General features: G+C 34.6%; 1 protein-coding gene across 1 annotated transcript in view; it reads right to left on the bottom strand.

Annotated features, from left to right (window-relative positions):
• Positions 1-16103, bottom strand: part of ITGA8 (integrin subunit alpha 8) — a 132909-nt gene that overhangs the window by 45319 nt on the left and 71487 nt on the right. The window contains exons 16-20 of the mRNA XM_032238105.1: positions 10670-10725; positions 7740-7894; positions 5688-5825; positions 5155-5222; positions 4564-4711 (exon numbers count right to left, since the gene is read on the bottom strand). Of these exons, the coding sequence (XP_032093996.1) occupies positions 4564-4711; positions 5155-5222; positions 5688-5825; positions 7740-7894; positions 10670-10725 (565 nt within the window). The remainder of the gene's footprint in view (positions 1-4563; positions 4712-5154; positions 5223-5687; positions 5826-7739; positions 7895-10669; positions 10726-16103) is intronic.

Genomic DNA, 16103 nt, shown 5'->3' on the forward strand with positions numbered 1-16103 from the left:
GCTTTTGTGCTGATAAATAAATAAAGGGAGACTAGTATAGATCTATTGCAAGCTGTTTAGCTCTCATCAATCAGCCATACCTTTACTGGGATTTGAACCTGGGTTGTTTTTACATGTTAGGCAGTTGTATTAGCCTCTAAGCCACAAGCTCTCCTCCCTTATCAGCTGAGTCAAGGAAATAAGTAAGTGCTATGTCAAAGAACCTGGTATGCCCAAATATATATAATTTGTTCTTTACTGCAAGTATTAAAGAAACAGGGAGAGATCACTGGAATTAGGTTTCACCATATCTCAGATACACTAGGTTGGAAAGTGAAATTAATAAAGCTATTTTGCCCTAATATTCTATTAAGAGAATTGGAATTCTGGATATAATACATTTTTCTGATCTCCATAGTTTAATTTTTTGTAGTGATATTTATTTTGGAAAGCTATAGAAACAAAAGCACACTGCCATAAAACAACATAAAATTAAATACAAAAATTCTATAAAATTTAAAAGGCAAAATTGCTGTAATCTTTAAAATGATACATATATGAAGATATAAGATTGGATGAGAAATTTGTTCAGCTTTTATTTACAGTAGTTGAAACTTGTTTGAGTAACATTTTATGAACCTAGGCATCAACTGAAAATACATTAATATACATACATAATGTATATTATAGGAAAAATGCTTGCAAAAATATGTGATAAAAGAAAATACACATACAAATATTTGTATTAGGATAAAAAGGCTTAAAATGTACATTTGTTTTTATCTGAACCTAATATAGAAAATTGTTTGAAGAAATTCAAGTTGGAAAAATGGCTCATGCCTATACATAAAGAGAGCAACTCTAGTTTAATATATATGAATTTACAATCTTGAGGTATACCTCTAGTGCTCAATTCATTATAAATGACTCGTATCATAACATCTAGACAATCACCGAGTAGTCAGGGCCACACATGATTTGTGTTTAGCTTAAATACTGAAGAAAACCAATCCAAAATAGCTTGGTATGTTGATGACTTTTCCTTGCCTAGTAAATACAATCCTAGCTTTTTGTGTATTATCCTTGATCTTATTTGTATCTTTGTATCATCTCTCTGAATGAATATAGTGAAGCAGGAGATAGTCAGCAGGAAAAGTTGTAAGACATTAGAAATTACATAAAACATCCTTCAATGAAATAAAAACACACCTTTTCTCTTTTTTACTTTAACACAACTCACTGGAGAAATAACATTCAAAAATGTATACAAAATGCCTTTAAAATCATAATGTGCTTGGAATGACTGCTATGCTTGTTACTAAGCAAAGTATCTGTTGCAATCTGATGCCTTCCAGATGTATTTGCTATCATTGCCATCATTTACAAATGTTGCAGCCAGTAGAGTAAGCTAATTATTCCAGATGTGGAGGGGACAACACTGCTAGATACTAAAAAAGGTATCTGTGTATCAGTACTATGAAATACTGAAATACTATGCTGAAGACTCCAGTTCTATATAACCTGAGATATGATCTAAAATTGTAGCTCATAATTAGATACCCGTATGATATCAATACTGTTACTGTTTTAAAGAAATCATGAAATAAACTGAGAAGGATCTATAGCATTCTTAAAAATAACCACCTGATAATACATGATCTAAATATTAGTTTGAACTCATGTCAAGTTACAGTTCATATTATTTGGAAAGACAAATTTGGTCTGTGAAAAGGGTGGGACAACAATTACAAACTGAATTGGCTGACAATTCTATTGTCCAGATTGGCATATCTAGAAACAATTCTAAAACCAACAATACCTTAAAAGCAAATTTGTGTTGTTTGTTTTAATCATAACACATGGCTTATGTTACAGCTATGGAAAGTATGAAAGCCTTGTGAATTAACCCCAGAATAATCTGGAATTGTTTCAAGTAGAAACCACTGAAAAGCATTGGAAAAAGTGATAACTTAAAACAGTTCTAATCTTTGCATCTGGCAAAAAAGGCTTTCATGACAATGGTTAATCAGTTATCAATTTGTACTTTCCCAAAAGATCAATGCCTTGTCTTTAGAAAATAATACTTATGTGTCAATAATATTATACAAGATTAAATATTTCAAAATCAATAAATGGCCTACAAGACCAAATTTTATGCCCACCAGTTACTTATTAGATTGTTTATTTAAAGTGACTCATGCCATCTCACAGTTAAGCATTTATTTTGCCTGAGTCAGAAGATGAAACTGATTTTAAAAATTCAACAAGGAATATCTGAGCTCTGGAAAGCCACAATTTCTCAAATTCTCATAGTATCAACAGGATCACCAGGAAATATTTGGAAAATGATTATTGTTTTGCAGAAAGCAAATACAACCTCTCATTCAGGGATGGGCTTCAAAAATTTTAGTAAGCGGTTCTCTCATGGGTGCTGGGTGGGCGTGGCCTAGTTGGCCTACCACACCACAGGGAAGGGCATTTTTGCCCTCCCCATTTTCCAGAGGCTTTCCTTGAGCTTCTGGGAGGGCAAAGACGACCTCCCCAGGCTCTGGAGAACTCTGGAGGCTGGAAACGGACCCATTTCTGGCCATCCCAAATTTCTGGTAGACCCATTTTTCACCCTCCAGCTTCCAGCCTCTGCGTAGGCCCTGCATCCAAAATGGGCCACATGGGGACTCCTGGGAGGGGAGGGCTAGGCGGGGCCAGCCAGGAATGGGATTTTGGGGCTTCTACGAACTGCACAGAATCTTAGGAAGAGCTTCTCCCGAACTCTCCGCACTCCCAGTAGCCCATTCCTGCATCTCACAGTCAGCTATCAAAGTAAACAATTGAGGAGGGATTTTTCAGCTCAACCTGAAGTTACAGAAAGCTAAAGCATACTATTTTACTATACAGAGCAAAAATCTCTTAAATAAGTAATAAGTAATAAATGAGTAATCTATTAAATAAATAATAAATAATGCAACCGATTACATAAAGTCAGGATTTTGTAAGAAATGGGTTTACAAACACAACGTAAACTTTTTGTAACTTTAAAAATGAACCATTTAATAGCATTATAGTAATTCCAATCCTGTTTGTGGTTAAATATATGGTTCCACCACAAAACCACGGTCGACTAAAGCGCGCTCGACGAAACCGCGTACCTGACGTCATCACAGCGTGATGAAAAAAGCACGCTGTGAGCGGTAAAGCTAAAATTAACACGTAAACCCAAACCTAACCCCCCCAAACCTAACCCTAAACCTAACCCTAAACCTAACCCTTAACCTAACCCTAAACCTAACCCTAAACCTAACCCTTAACCTAACGCTAAACCTAACGCTAACCCTTAACGTAACCCTAAACCTAACCTAACGCTTAACCTAACCCTAACCCTAACCCTAACCCTAACCCTTAACCTAACCCTAACCCTAACCCTAACCCTAAACCTAACCCTTACCTTAACGTGAATTGGCTTGCTTTAAAAGCGCTTTTTAAAGCGCCCTTTTTTCTCCGCGGTCGTTGTTGTCGCGCTGCTGATGATGTCAGCGACGCGCTTTAATCGGATGCGCTTTAGTGGACCGCGGTTTTGTCGTGCCATGAAATATATACATATTTAAATATTTAAATCCTGTTTGTTGCTAAATATATTAATTATAGTTTAATTCAATTAAGTAATAATATTTTCAGAAAGTTTTTTCCAATAAAAAAAAATATGTGGACACATTCTGTTTTCCTTTTTGGAGTATCATACTTTAAATTATTCAAAATAAAGTTCATGATAAAAATTTCAACTGTTTGTAGTCAGATAAAATGAAATATTATTCCTGCCCAGAGGTGAATAGACGAACCATCTGTGCACCTAATGAATAGAATTTCATCTTGTTTTCAAAAGAACCACTTCTTTATACTTTTTAAGTAAAATGTATTACCTCCAAATCAGCTTTTGCTATACAAAGCTATTGAGACATTTTCATAACCCATCTTCCCATAACTGCAACCATCTGATAAGGATTTATACTGAAATAATATAACGTCGTTTGAAAATCTGAAAGGAATTTTAGGAATATGTGAACCTTCAGTTCAGTTCAAAAATAAAATTCCAAAGTGATTCATCTGAATCATCTTGTCAAATCCAGTCTTTGAACTGAACTTCCAAAATAATTTTATACACTAAAACAGGTGTATTTGAATTAATGAGGAGATCTGATACATACAGTATTTTTATTCAACTGAACTAAATTTTCAGACTGGACTGATGATTGGAATCAATCTTACAAATCAAATTGAAAAATCTGAATCAAACTAATTATTAAAATTAAGTTCTACCATATACTGAATGAATTGATATACTTCAGTTTATTTATTTATTATTTACATGGACTTTATTATTTATAGAGCATTTATATGCACTATAGCATAGCTGGCTGGGGAATTCTGGGAGTTGAAGTCCACAGGACTTAAAGTCACCAAGGTTGAGAAACACTGCACTATAGAGTTATTAGGTTTCTCCCTACCCACCCCATTCCCAAATGTTATAATTTTGTGTAGATTTTGGTTATAAAGCCTCCAGTGGAGACGAAGAAGTCTGCTGGCCATTACCTTGTTGTTCCGCTCAACACCTGTGTAATCTGCTTCTGGAGGTATTGTTATATGCAGCTCGGCTTCATAGGCACCTTCTCCTTCATTTCTTGAATTGATTGTAAGCATGAGATAGTTTTCTTCCCCAATTACAAGCTGATCCCTATCACTATAAAAAAATGTTACAATCCAATCCATTATTGTGAGAACAAGATATATGTTATTAGGCTAGAAGTGCAATCAATATGTTTCTGTAAGCATTCCTGTGACAAACTCTGAGTGAAAGTAAATACTGTATAAACAGCTTTGCCCTAATGAAGCAAAATGTTTGCTCTTTTGCTTAAATAAACAAAGTTTCAAGAAGCAAAAATATACAGAAGGGATTTGGATTTTATAACTGCAAGAAACCTTTGATGCTGTACATTTGACAAATTGGAAAAAGTAAACTAAAGAGTAAAGTTAGCTCTCAACATGCAACATTCAAAATTGATTTCTAATTACATGCATGCCTTTTCTAACTACTCTACTATTGTATACTTTCCCTGTACACATTTTTAATGAACACCTTTATTCCATTAAGTACAATACATATGTTTACTTGTTCCAACTTACGGCATAACGGAAAGTTTCAAGTCAGGAATGCACACGTTGTCTTCTCCACAATCCACAAGAATGTATGCCTAAATTGTCCAAAACATGCATTGCTCATGTTAGGGCCCTTTGGCAGGAATTCCAGCCATTTCCTTTCTTACTTTTTGTTTCTTTTGATAGCCGTTATAAATATCTTCCCCCAAAGATTTTGATCCTTCCAAACCCTGATCTTAATACAACAAGCCACACTCAGTTACTTATGTATGTAAAGCCAGGTTGTGTTCTGAAAACTCGTTATATATGCATATTTTTCCATTCCGAATCAAGGCAAATGCTCTCACATCTTGTTATTGTTAGCTATGACTACAAGAATGAAAACTGTTTGAAAAGTCAGTTGGAGGAAAGTAACAAATTTAAGGTTAGTGTGGTTCAATTAACTCACCACAATGAACTAATTTGGCTCAAGTTGCTAAGGGAATGCTGAAACTGCTAAATAGACCATCTTATAGAATAAACTTCATAATGTGGTGGAATTTGCATGCAAAGGCACATACCTGTTTCTCCATTCTGTTTTCTTGGTAATAATTCAATATTGGATTCACAGCTAATACATCAGAAAATGTGGATTCATCCAGTTTATAGTTCAAGCTAATATTGATTGGAGACAATTTATCTCTAAATTCAGTTTCATCCTATAGGAATTAAATTATAGAAATCTAAATTTTGACCTATATCATCATTCTTCATGAATGCACAAAATAAATATCTGATCTTTATTTCAATAATAACAGAATTAATATTCCAGTCCTATGATTATTTAGATGTTAGGATGACTACTTCCAATGGAATGCACTTTTCATCACAAATATGCATAGGCTCACAGGCTAAGATTTAAAAAGACAAAGAACTAGTTATTAATTTCTATTAAAACCTTTGCCTCCAGGTACAGTAGAAATGGCTAGCTAAATTTATTTAAAAATGATACAATGGTAAAAATATTGGACAGGATAAATCCAAATTCAAATCTACATTGTATTATGAAACTCATTAGGTAGCTTCAGTTCAACCATTATCTCTCAGAGTAACCTGTGGGATTCTGTAGAAAAAAAGTGTGTAATATTCCCTCAGCTCTAGGAGAAAAGAAAGAAGGAAGGAAGGAAGGAAGGAAGGAAGGAAGGAAGGAAGGAAGGAAGGAAGGAAGGAAAGAAAGAAAGAAAGAAAATTCCTGTATGGCCTTCCAGATAGTTCTGGATTGATCAAGTAGATTTTAGAACAAAATGAAACTTTCAACTACTCTGTTAAATATACAAGCATAAAATGCACTTCAGCTCTGAAGGTTCCATCAATCTAAAGGGCCCAATTGATTCTGCATTTTCTCTAACAAATATATTTATTTCTGTGCCCTTCAGCTTCCACATAAGCAATACCACAGGAACAGCTACTGAAATTGAATATATCTGATATTCTCGGAACATTTGTAAACACTATTTATACATTTAGGCAATATATATGTGAGTGTTATTACTATATCTGCATATATTTGATCTGAACTGGCACTAATATAGTTTATCTCATAACATGTGATGTTGAATACACTCCACATATTTTGTGGATTTTTAGATGTGTTTAAGTATTTTATATTAGCACATGAAAGCCATTTCAATAGTTGACATTTCTCAATTGACATTTCATAATTCATGAAGAAAGAATTTACTATTTAATAGTTCTAATTCATGGGTGTCAAACTTGATTGTGTCACATGATGTATCATGTTATATTGTGACTTTTTTGTCTTTGCAGAGCTGGGGTGGGGCTGGCCTGTACGTGATACATCCAGCCCGCAGGCCTCTAGTTTGACATCCTTGTTCTAATGTATCATAATGGCAAGCTACTAACTTTAGAGGAAACAATTTTGCAACAATTTTCTGTGATATTTTGTTATGTGACTGCCTTGTCACAGAAAATTCTGGGGATGTATACTAGAGTCTAAACTGATATTAAATAGAGTTGTATTACATTTCATCACTGCCAACTGTGAGTTGGTTATACATTTTCATGTGGTTTGCATTGCAAAAAATGTGATTGGCAATAGTGATAAGACAATATTTCATATACTTCAAATACTGCATTGTAATTTGAACAATCAACAAGGAATCTTTTGAGAAAAAAAACAAAACACAAAAACAATTTCTTTGATTTTCACTAAAATATTGAACACTTATAAAGGAAAAATGCATCCTTAATTTGTGCAATCTATATAGATTAAACATTTTCTTAATGCCATATGTACATTCCAAATAAGGTAAATGGGATTAAATTTATATCTTAACATGGTTAACATGCAACTCATCTCATTATTTTTTCCCCGTCATTTGTTGACTGTTTCAGTAAAGTTGGTTATCTTTCAACTATTATAAGTTTGAAGGAGAAGGTTTGTGGAAATTATTATTCCAAAGCCATACAATTAAAATACATCAGATTTACAAAACCAATTACATTTTAAAATTTATTTTAGTTGTCATTGTGTACTCATCCATATTCAAACTTATTTCAGAATAGCTATCCTGAAAGTATGATTTTCTTGACCAGCAAAGAACAAAACTTACTCTAAGATAAACCACAAAGTCCTTGCAAGTGGGCCAATTCTGTGCAGTTATCATGAAGGAGAAGACATGTTGTGACTGATGATAATCAAGGAAGAGAGTCCTCTTAACAGCTCCTTTGGTTTTTAGTGAATCTAACTGTAGTTCAGCTTTCAGAACTAAAGAACATTAGGAAACAAAATGTTGTAAAAGGCAAATACTGTCCTTCACATTCTGCTCTGATTTAAGAGAAAGCTGCTGTTTTTGTAGCTTCTATACATTCAGTGAATCAACTGCCTTTTTCTATAAATAGGATATCCAGGTATTTCTTATGGTAATGTAAAGAAGAAAACAAGGATTATTTTGAATTCTTCACTGCCTTTTAACCAGAAATTCAGCAAAACAAAAATGTACAATATTGCTACAATATTCTCCCAAGTAAAATGGTTCTAAATTTAACATTTTTTGACAGACTCAATGCTTTCATGGCAGAACTAATACCAGCTTTATTCCCACAAAGATAGATGTGATTGTCTCTATCGTCTTACAAGACATTATTTAAATGGCTAAATTCTATGCTGGGTTAAGTGCTGGGTTAAGTGGCAACAGCTGTCCTCATCCCACAGAGGCTCTACAGTCCTTTGACTGCAGTTCAGGCAAACTGGGAAAATAACATAATTGTTGCAATTGCCTTCATCCAGCTCTTCTCTTCAGACTGAGATATTAAGGAAATGCCAAAGTTAGAAAGTGCCACTACTCTTCCTCTCATAACCACCTATTCTCTTGTGCTTTCTAGCTGTGGCCCTACATTAAATCTTCTATAACCTAGACCAGGGGTGTCAAACTCACGGCCCGTGGGCCAGATGAATCATACGCTGGCCATGCCCATCTGCAGTTTAGTGAAGGAGAAAAAAGTCACGATATGTCACTTGGCGATAATGTGATGCCGCGAGTTTGACACCCCTGATCTAGACCAAGATCTTTCAACATTTGTTCCATGGAACCGTGAGTTCTGTGAGAACTTGATGGGATAAAAAAAGTAAAAGTTCACTTGAACCCAGCCAATTTTCTATCACCATTGCTTTGTCTCTGAAACAGGGGTTCAAGGATTTGTTTATTTATTTGTAATTTAAAGGTTCTGCAACCTGAAAAAGCTCGAATATCCTTAAGAAGAAGAATCTAGAGCAGTGTTTCTAAACCTCATTTTAAAGATATGTGGGCTGCAACTTGCAGCTGGCAAGCTAGAGTTGAAGTCCACACATCTTAAAGTGGCTGGAAATTCTTGTCCTTAAAGATTCCATAATTTTCTCTTCTGGGTCAAACATTTACTGTCATCTAGGTATACTCAGTGTGGAATAAAAACTAGTTACTTTCCTAGTACCTCCCTTGCTAGCCTAAGGACACAGCCAGTGGTGAAATTCATTTTTTTTTTACTACCGGTTCTGTGGGTGTGTCTTGGTGGGCATGGTAGGGGAAAGATACTGCAAAATCTCATTCCTACCCCACTCCTGGAGGAAGCATATTGCAAAATCTCCAATTCCACCCCACTCTGGGGCCCGCCAGAAGTGATATTTGCCAGTTCTACGAACTACTCAAAGTTTTCGCTACTGGTTCTCCAGAACCTGCCTGAATTTCACCTCTGGACACAGCCCTGCTTCAATTTCAGAGCCATCAGAGTCTTCTCCTCATAGCCAAGTGAAAATATAAGGCTATAGACATAGCTGGGTCACCTTGAAAAATTCAAAATCAGCACTAGCAGGGATGTACCATTGAAGCACCAAGCCCTGTCAGTCTTTGTGAGTTCTTTGCTATGTAATATATGTTGCATCCATTTCCAGCTGTACTAGAAAAAGCAGCAATCTGAAGATCACCTAATCTGAGAGAGGTTTATTTAAAATGGAATATGAACCATTTACCACTAAGTAAAAGCTGGATATTAATTCAGAAACATGTTTCGTGGGCTTAAATTTTGTCTCACTATCTTGTTTCCTATAGCACAGGGACTACAAAATATACACTTATTTATTTGTTTACTAATTTAGGGTGGCTGGCAGAATGGTTTACAAACAGAAAGCAAGCAACAAAACAAAACCGATTAATCAAAACAAATTCAAATTAAGAAGAGCTAATAATGAGGACTCTGCCTGACGATCACATATTAACCAGGCAACCCAATACTTTTGCAGTATTTTGCACGGATTGCCAGTTGGTTAAAAGATGCAGTTCAATAGTCTGATCACCTTTAGAGTCTTATGTGGTTTGGAATGTGGGTCATCCCAGTCAAGCATGCTAAAAAGTGTGCTTGCTAAGATTCCCATTCTTTGTCAGGTCTTTGTCAGAAAGGATTTTAAGGCCAGCATTCTCTGCAGAGATTTCCCTTCTGTGCTTTCAAAATTTGCTTTCATCAAATTTTAGACGTACATTACCTTTTAATACATGGCAAACTATTAAATACATTTTTCCATTGCGTATTTGAAGACTGCTGTAGAAATAGACAAAATCCCTCAGTATGGAATGAATTTTCTTATTGATGAATGCTACATGATGGTATAATTATAATATACTATCGTAATTGTTTATTTTGTTTATGGTTTGATGTATTTAGTAGTTTTCTTTTATTGTTGCATTATTCTGTATTTATTCATCTAGAACTTGTATGACCTTTAGTTATTGGAGAGTTATAGAATTTGAAGTTCTGGAGGACTCTAGGCTGAGAATGGTTGATTAAAGCTTTTATCACCAACACCATAAAGCATGCTTGTTATTTGCATTCCTGGCATTAGCACCTAGTTTTAAGAATGTTAACATCTGGCTGTAAGAATGTTAAATTGTACAGACCATAAAGATATCTTTAATTTTTAAAATATTCCTTAATGTTCTCATGAACATTTTCAAACTCGCCCCAAATCCCACAACCTTAAATGTTAACATGCAAATATAAAAAAAGGACTTACTTATATTATCTGAAAAACCTGGACTTTGAAAACTTGCACAAACTGCTACAGTAAAACTGTAAAGAAAAGAGAATAACACTCTTATGGAAGTTCTTGTAGACATTAAAAAAACTTATTAACACATCTGTTTTCTTTTGTCTTCTCCTTTACAAAACCTGCCATATAAAAACATACTGCTCAACTAGCGTTTTGATTATTCATCCATCCATCTTCCATCTCTACTGATTAACTAAAAGAAACCTAATTCTGATTTTTTTCTAAATTATCTTCTTAGACAACATTACTAAATAATTATGCTTTAAGAAACAAGGATCTCAAGCTCCTAAATACCTAGACCTATGCCCAATCATCTAACAAAATCAATATAAAAATTTCAAAAATTTAGATATGATTTTACACATTTTTTGTTCAAATAACATTTATAGATGCACAAACCCCTAATGGATGGATTTAAAGAAACCTATTTTACATATCCTAATTAAATGGCAGCTCATCCTTTTTAGAGATGTTATCCCTTATTATTAAATCAATTGTGGGTTTTTTTGCTTATTATGATTGGTTTGCTGTTTAATTAATCTGTTGTAAATTTGGTTTTAGCTTCCAGGGATAATCACACTGTGGCATTAAATATTTTATATATCTCATTTATCTGACTATTGCCTAGTCATTTTTACAGATTAAATCATAATCACATAAATCAAAGAGCCTTTTAGTTATTTGACATTCTCATGTATATAAATATAATATAAATTTTATAACTATAATATAATTTTTAGTCAGTCTATTTTCATAAATAACCACATATAGATGGTTAAATTATTATAGACCCATCACCACCACCGCAGATGTATGCATACACGAATTTTGTGCCACAGAGCTACAATTTACTGCTAATCAATGTCGCTGGTAATTGTATTTATATATCACATTTAGAAACTGTCCTTCTCCCTCATAGAGAAACTGTTAACAGCATGTATTCTTCTTGGGGATAATGCCGGTTTAATTCACACCATCTAATTAGATATTCATACATAGCTAAACACAAAGTAAATAAGGCTTATTATCATTGAGTCTAAAAAAAATTAGGAAGTGTTATTTTATATTTTCCCAAGGATTATCAAATTCTTCTGGTTCTTCTGAGAAATGAATAAGATAATATTTCTGAAATGATGGATTAAAAAAAGGGGTGAAAACAAGAAACTTGCATGTGTCATGCTAATTGGATGTGACAATTATACCTAAGTATGTAGATTAGTCGGATCTGCTCTGAAAGGCTAAGATATTTAAGGAGCTGATTATCACTTATAAAGCCCTGATTGGCACAGAGATTGTCTCTCCCTGAGAGTATCTGTTCCACTAGATCTGATAGGGCATAGGTGTTCCAGCTTCTTATGTTAAATATGTACCATTTAGTGGGACCGAGAAAGCAGGTCCTTTTGGCAACCATTCTGCTTTGGAAACACCATTCCCTTTGAAATCCAACAGGCCCTGTCTTCCTATGTTTCTAAAAAGCTTTAAGGCCTTGGTTTTTCTTACAAGTATTGGGACACTGTGAGGTTGGGACCCAATAATGTTCCTTGTGCATATGTGGGGACATATGTGGAGATATTGTTGTTTGTAAGCTGCATAAGATAGAGGCTATATAAAACAACAAAGAATTTAACCTTGGATCAAATAATGAATGAATCAATCCATCCACCCAATGATTTACAATAAAGACACCAAATAAGGCCGGTATAGGACTGATATAGGACTATGCCATAGGTGGTATTGAGCTGGTTTCTCCGGTTCGGATGAACTAGTAATGGCAGCTGCAGGAGGCTCCACCCACCCTCCCCGATGTAATGTGCGAGCACTCTGCATGCACAGAAGATGGTGCGTAAGTGCAGATGCGGTGCGTGCGAGTGAAGAGAGAGAGAGAGAGAAAACACACTCACATTTGCGAACCAGTAGGGAAGGTAAGCGAATCCCACTATACGACTCCTATAGTAGTTTAATTCTAACTTAATAATTTAGGACAACTGTTTTGTGTCTCTATGGACATAAGCACAAAACATAGTTGTATTTATCTTAAGTCTCATTACTTATTGAAATCGTCTTATTGAGACGATAACATGGCAATATAAACTTCTTGATACCTACAACAGATTGTTCTGTTTGTTTTTCTCAAAGAACATGCAACATGTACATGCAATTACGATTCATTTTATCTATATGTTTTTTGGATAAAGCATGTACAACTTAGCATCAAAATGCTGCTTCTTTTGATTGATGCCACATTTTGCTGATTTACAGCTATTCCTGTAGAAATCTTGAAGATGGGAAGCACAATTGGGGCAGAGAAATTGCCCCAATTGTGCAATTTTATCTTATCAAATGCTAGCCAGACTAAGACTATAGAGAGGGGACATGGTGGTGCGCACACTTAGTGACATTGGGATAGCCAGGTAGAAATGATCTGTGCTCCAACGGTTTGAGCCATGTTCCCTGAGATGGATTGAGCTCCCATCACTTGATTCCTGGCTCTTGCCCACCCACTAGTTTGAAAGCATGCAATAGTGCAAGTAATCAAATGGGCGCCACTTCGGTGGGAAAAAAACTTAGCTGTGTTCATTTATTTGAGGGTGGAAGTCAACGCTGGATGCGAGGCATCATGACACAAGGCAAGACATGACTGGTAGAGAAGCAAGGAATAGCCAGCAACCCAAGAACCACCAGTTAATTGGTATAAATCTAGTTCACCTCCCACAGCGCATCAAGGATGGATATGCAAGTGCCAACAGAATGAAGCCAGGGCATGTAGGATGGGTAGATCTTTCTGACATTGTATAGCATGTGCTACATAAATAAATAAATGCTATAGAGACTAAGGCATTACTAACTTAATTTGAATTCAACTTTCTGCTTACTACATATTTTATCCAAACTTTAAACAATTTTTTATGATTTCTCTATAGAAAACAAAATTCATACATTTAATAACAATTCTCTATCTGATTCAAAACAATATTTTATTTATACTAGATACTATTTTTACATAATAATTCAAATCTTTAGATCTCTTGACCTTTTTAATGGTTCATATGATTTTTCATTCATTTTATCTTGAAATGTCAATCAAAAGACATTTTGCACAAGTTGCACAGCTGGCTAAGAGATACAGAAACTTATCCCATGGTGTAAAGGAAATATTTGTCTCTTGGAGTTTCCCTAATAATTGTTTGCATATGTATAACATGAGGTTTTAACAACTACAGAGAAAAATTACAAAATGAAAAACTAGCAGCTGTTCTTCAATCATTTGGGAAGACTGCATTAATTTTTTTTATAGTAAGAGTTAAATCTCCAGGGCACTGTATTTTATAATGTAATAGTGCACTACCACCATGAATCAACAATTGTATTCATGTAACACATCCACTGATACATCTATCAGAAAAATCACATTTAAACCATCTTTTTCTTGTAAAATCCAATTCAAAAATGCTAGGAGAATCAGAATGTAATTGAGTCCTTCCCACTTAGGTAGGACAAAAAGAATTCTGATATGATTAAATTAATTGAGCAGTAGCTAGCTGTAGTCTCTCATGAATTAAATTCTTTGTAAATTAAAAAAGAAACCAGCATGTCATAAAAATATATTTGAAACCATATAGCTATTTGTGCGGAACTATTTGGGTTTTATAAAACAAAAATTTATAATGATGTTCAAAAAAAATCTGTAATTAATATCAATTTTAACTTGCCTATTATTTTAGCTTGCTTAAGTATAAATTAAGCATTGGTATATTTTTGTCATCTCCAATTCCTTGGCCTTAAAGTGTGTTGGATTTCAATTCTCATAAGGCTACATTGATTATGCAGCACAAATCTAGAGGACACTGGGTTGGGAAGCTTGTAACAGAGTTATAATACATATATTTCTTGTTTCAAGCTAGAATTTTAGATGATTACAATGGTTAGGAAGCATATATCTATACAACACTTATGCAATCTACTTTGTTTACAGGTGTTAAGTTCCAGATAGGTAAATAAAAAAGCAAATAAACATAAATAAACTATGTTTCTCATTCTGCCCTGAAGAAGTATTTTGCAAACTGAACCAGGAAAAGATGGGGAAAAAAATAAATGGTGCCTATTTAAATCACTTAAGATTTGCAGATGATGATGATGTTCTCAGACAACAACGTCAGAACAACAAAGAAACATACAAGAGCTGCATGAAGCAGGAGAACCATTTGGCTTAAAAATAAACCTGAAGAACAGCCAGGTTATGTTTAATAAATTCACTAAAGAAAGAAAAATATATATCTGGAAAAGAACTAGGCATAGTAGACCATTACATATACCTTGGCCAATGTATCTCAATGGAAGGTGATACAATAAAGAAAATTGAATGGCATGTTGAATGTGGTTGATAGGCATTCGGCAAGCTGAGCCTAATTTTTAAGAACAATCTCCCTCCTATGTCTGAAGAGAAAAGTTTTTGATCAATTTGTGTTACCTGCTCTAACATAAGCCAGTGAAACATGAACACTAACCCTATACAATCTATACAAAAGCTATGAGTGGTGCAAATGGCCATGGAAAGATATAGGCTCAGCATCTCAAGATAAAATAGAAACATCTGCACAGGGCTTAGAGAACAAATGAAATTATATAAGATCATCAAGGGAGTAAAAGAATTAAAATGGAAATGGGCTGGTCACATAGCAAGAACTGATGGCAAGTGGACCAAGGGATTCATAGAATAGATCACATTCAATAAAAATCATCCATGAAAGAGACTTAAAACAAACAACATCGGCAAGTATTGCGGGCCCAACTTTGCAAAAGAAACCTCAAGACCTCAGAGGTTGGAAACATGGGAAAGAATGGATAGACAATGGCAAAAATGATAATGATAATGAATTAAACTATATAGTCCTTCATATTTTCAGAGAAGGTATATCTTTCCATAGTTTGTTGATTGGTTAAAAAATCAAGCACTGATTATGATCTCTTATCTAAGGAGTATTGAGCTATACTCAGCACAATGTAGACTTGCATTTAAGATTGCATGTACAATATAGTCAATTTTTACTGAACATTATGAGGTGTCCTCAATGTTGCATTTTTCTAGGCAAAATATTTAAACAACAGCTTCTTATAATGATATCATAGGATTTGCACAGCTGACACCAGCTGGAGCATAACAAAACTCAAAGAAGAAATGCAAGATCAGAACATGTGGAGAGACCTCAGATTAGCCTCTCAGATTTGCCAGGAGTTGGACACGACTCAATGTATAACACCATCATAATCATCACCACCACCACCACCACCACCACCACCACCATCATCATCATCATCATCATCATCATCACCATCATCTTTAACATCATCATCATGCTTTGCATAAGATTTTTTTTGAGATTCTGTTCAAGCAATGTGC

Source organism: Thamnophis elegans, chromosome Z, assembly GCF_009769535.1.
Source record: "Thamnophis elegans isolate rThaEle1 chromosome Z, rThaEle1.pri, whole genome shotgun sequence".
In the NCBI taxonomy this organism is placed as follows: Eukaryota; Metazoa; Chordata; class Lepidosauria; order Squamata; family Colubridae; genus Thamnophis; species Thamnophis elegans.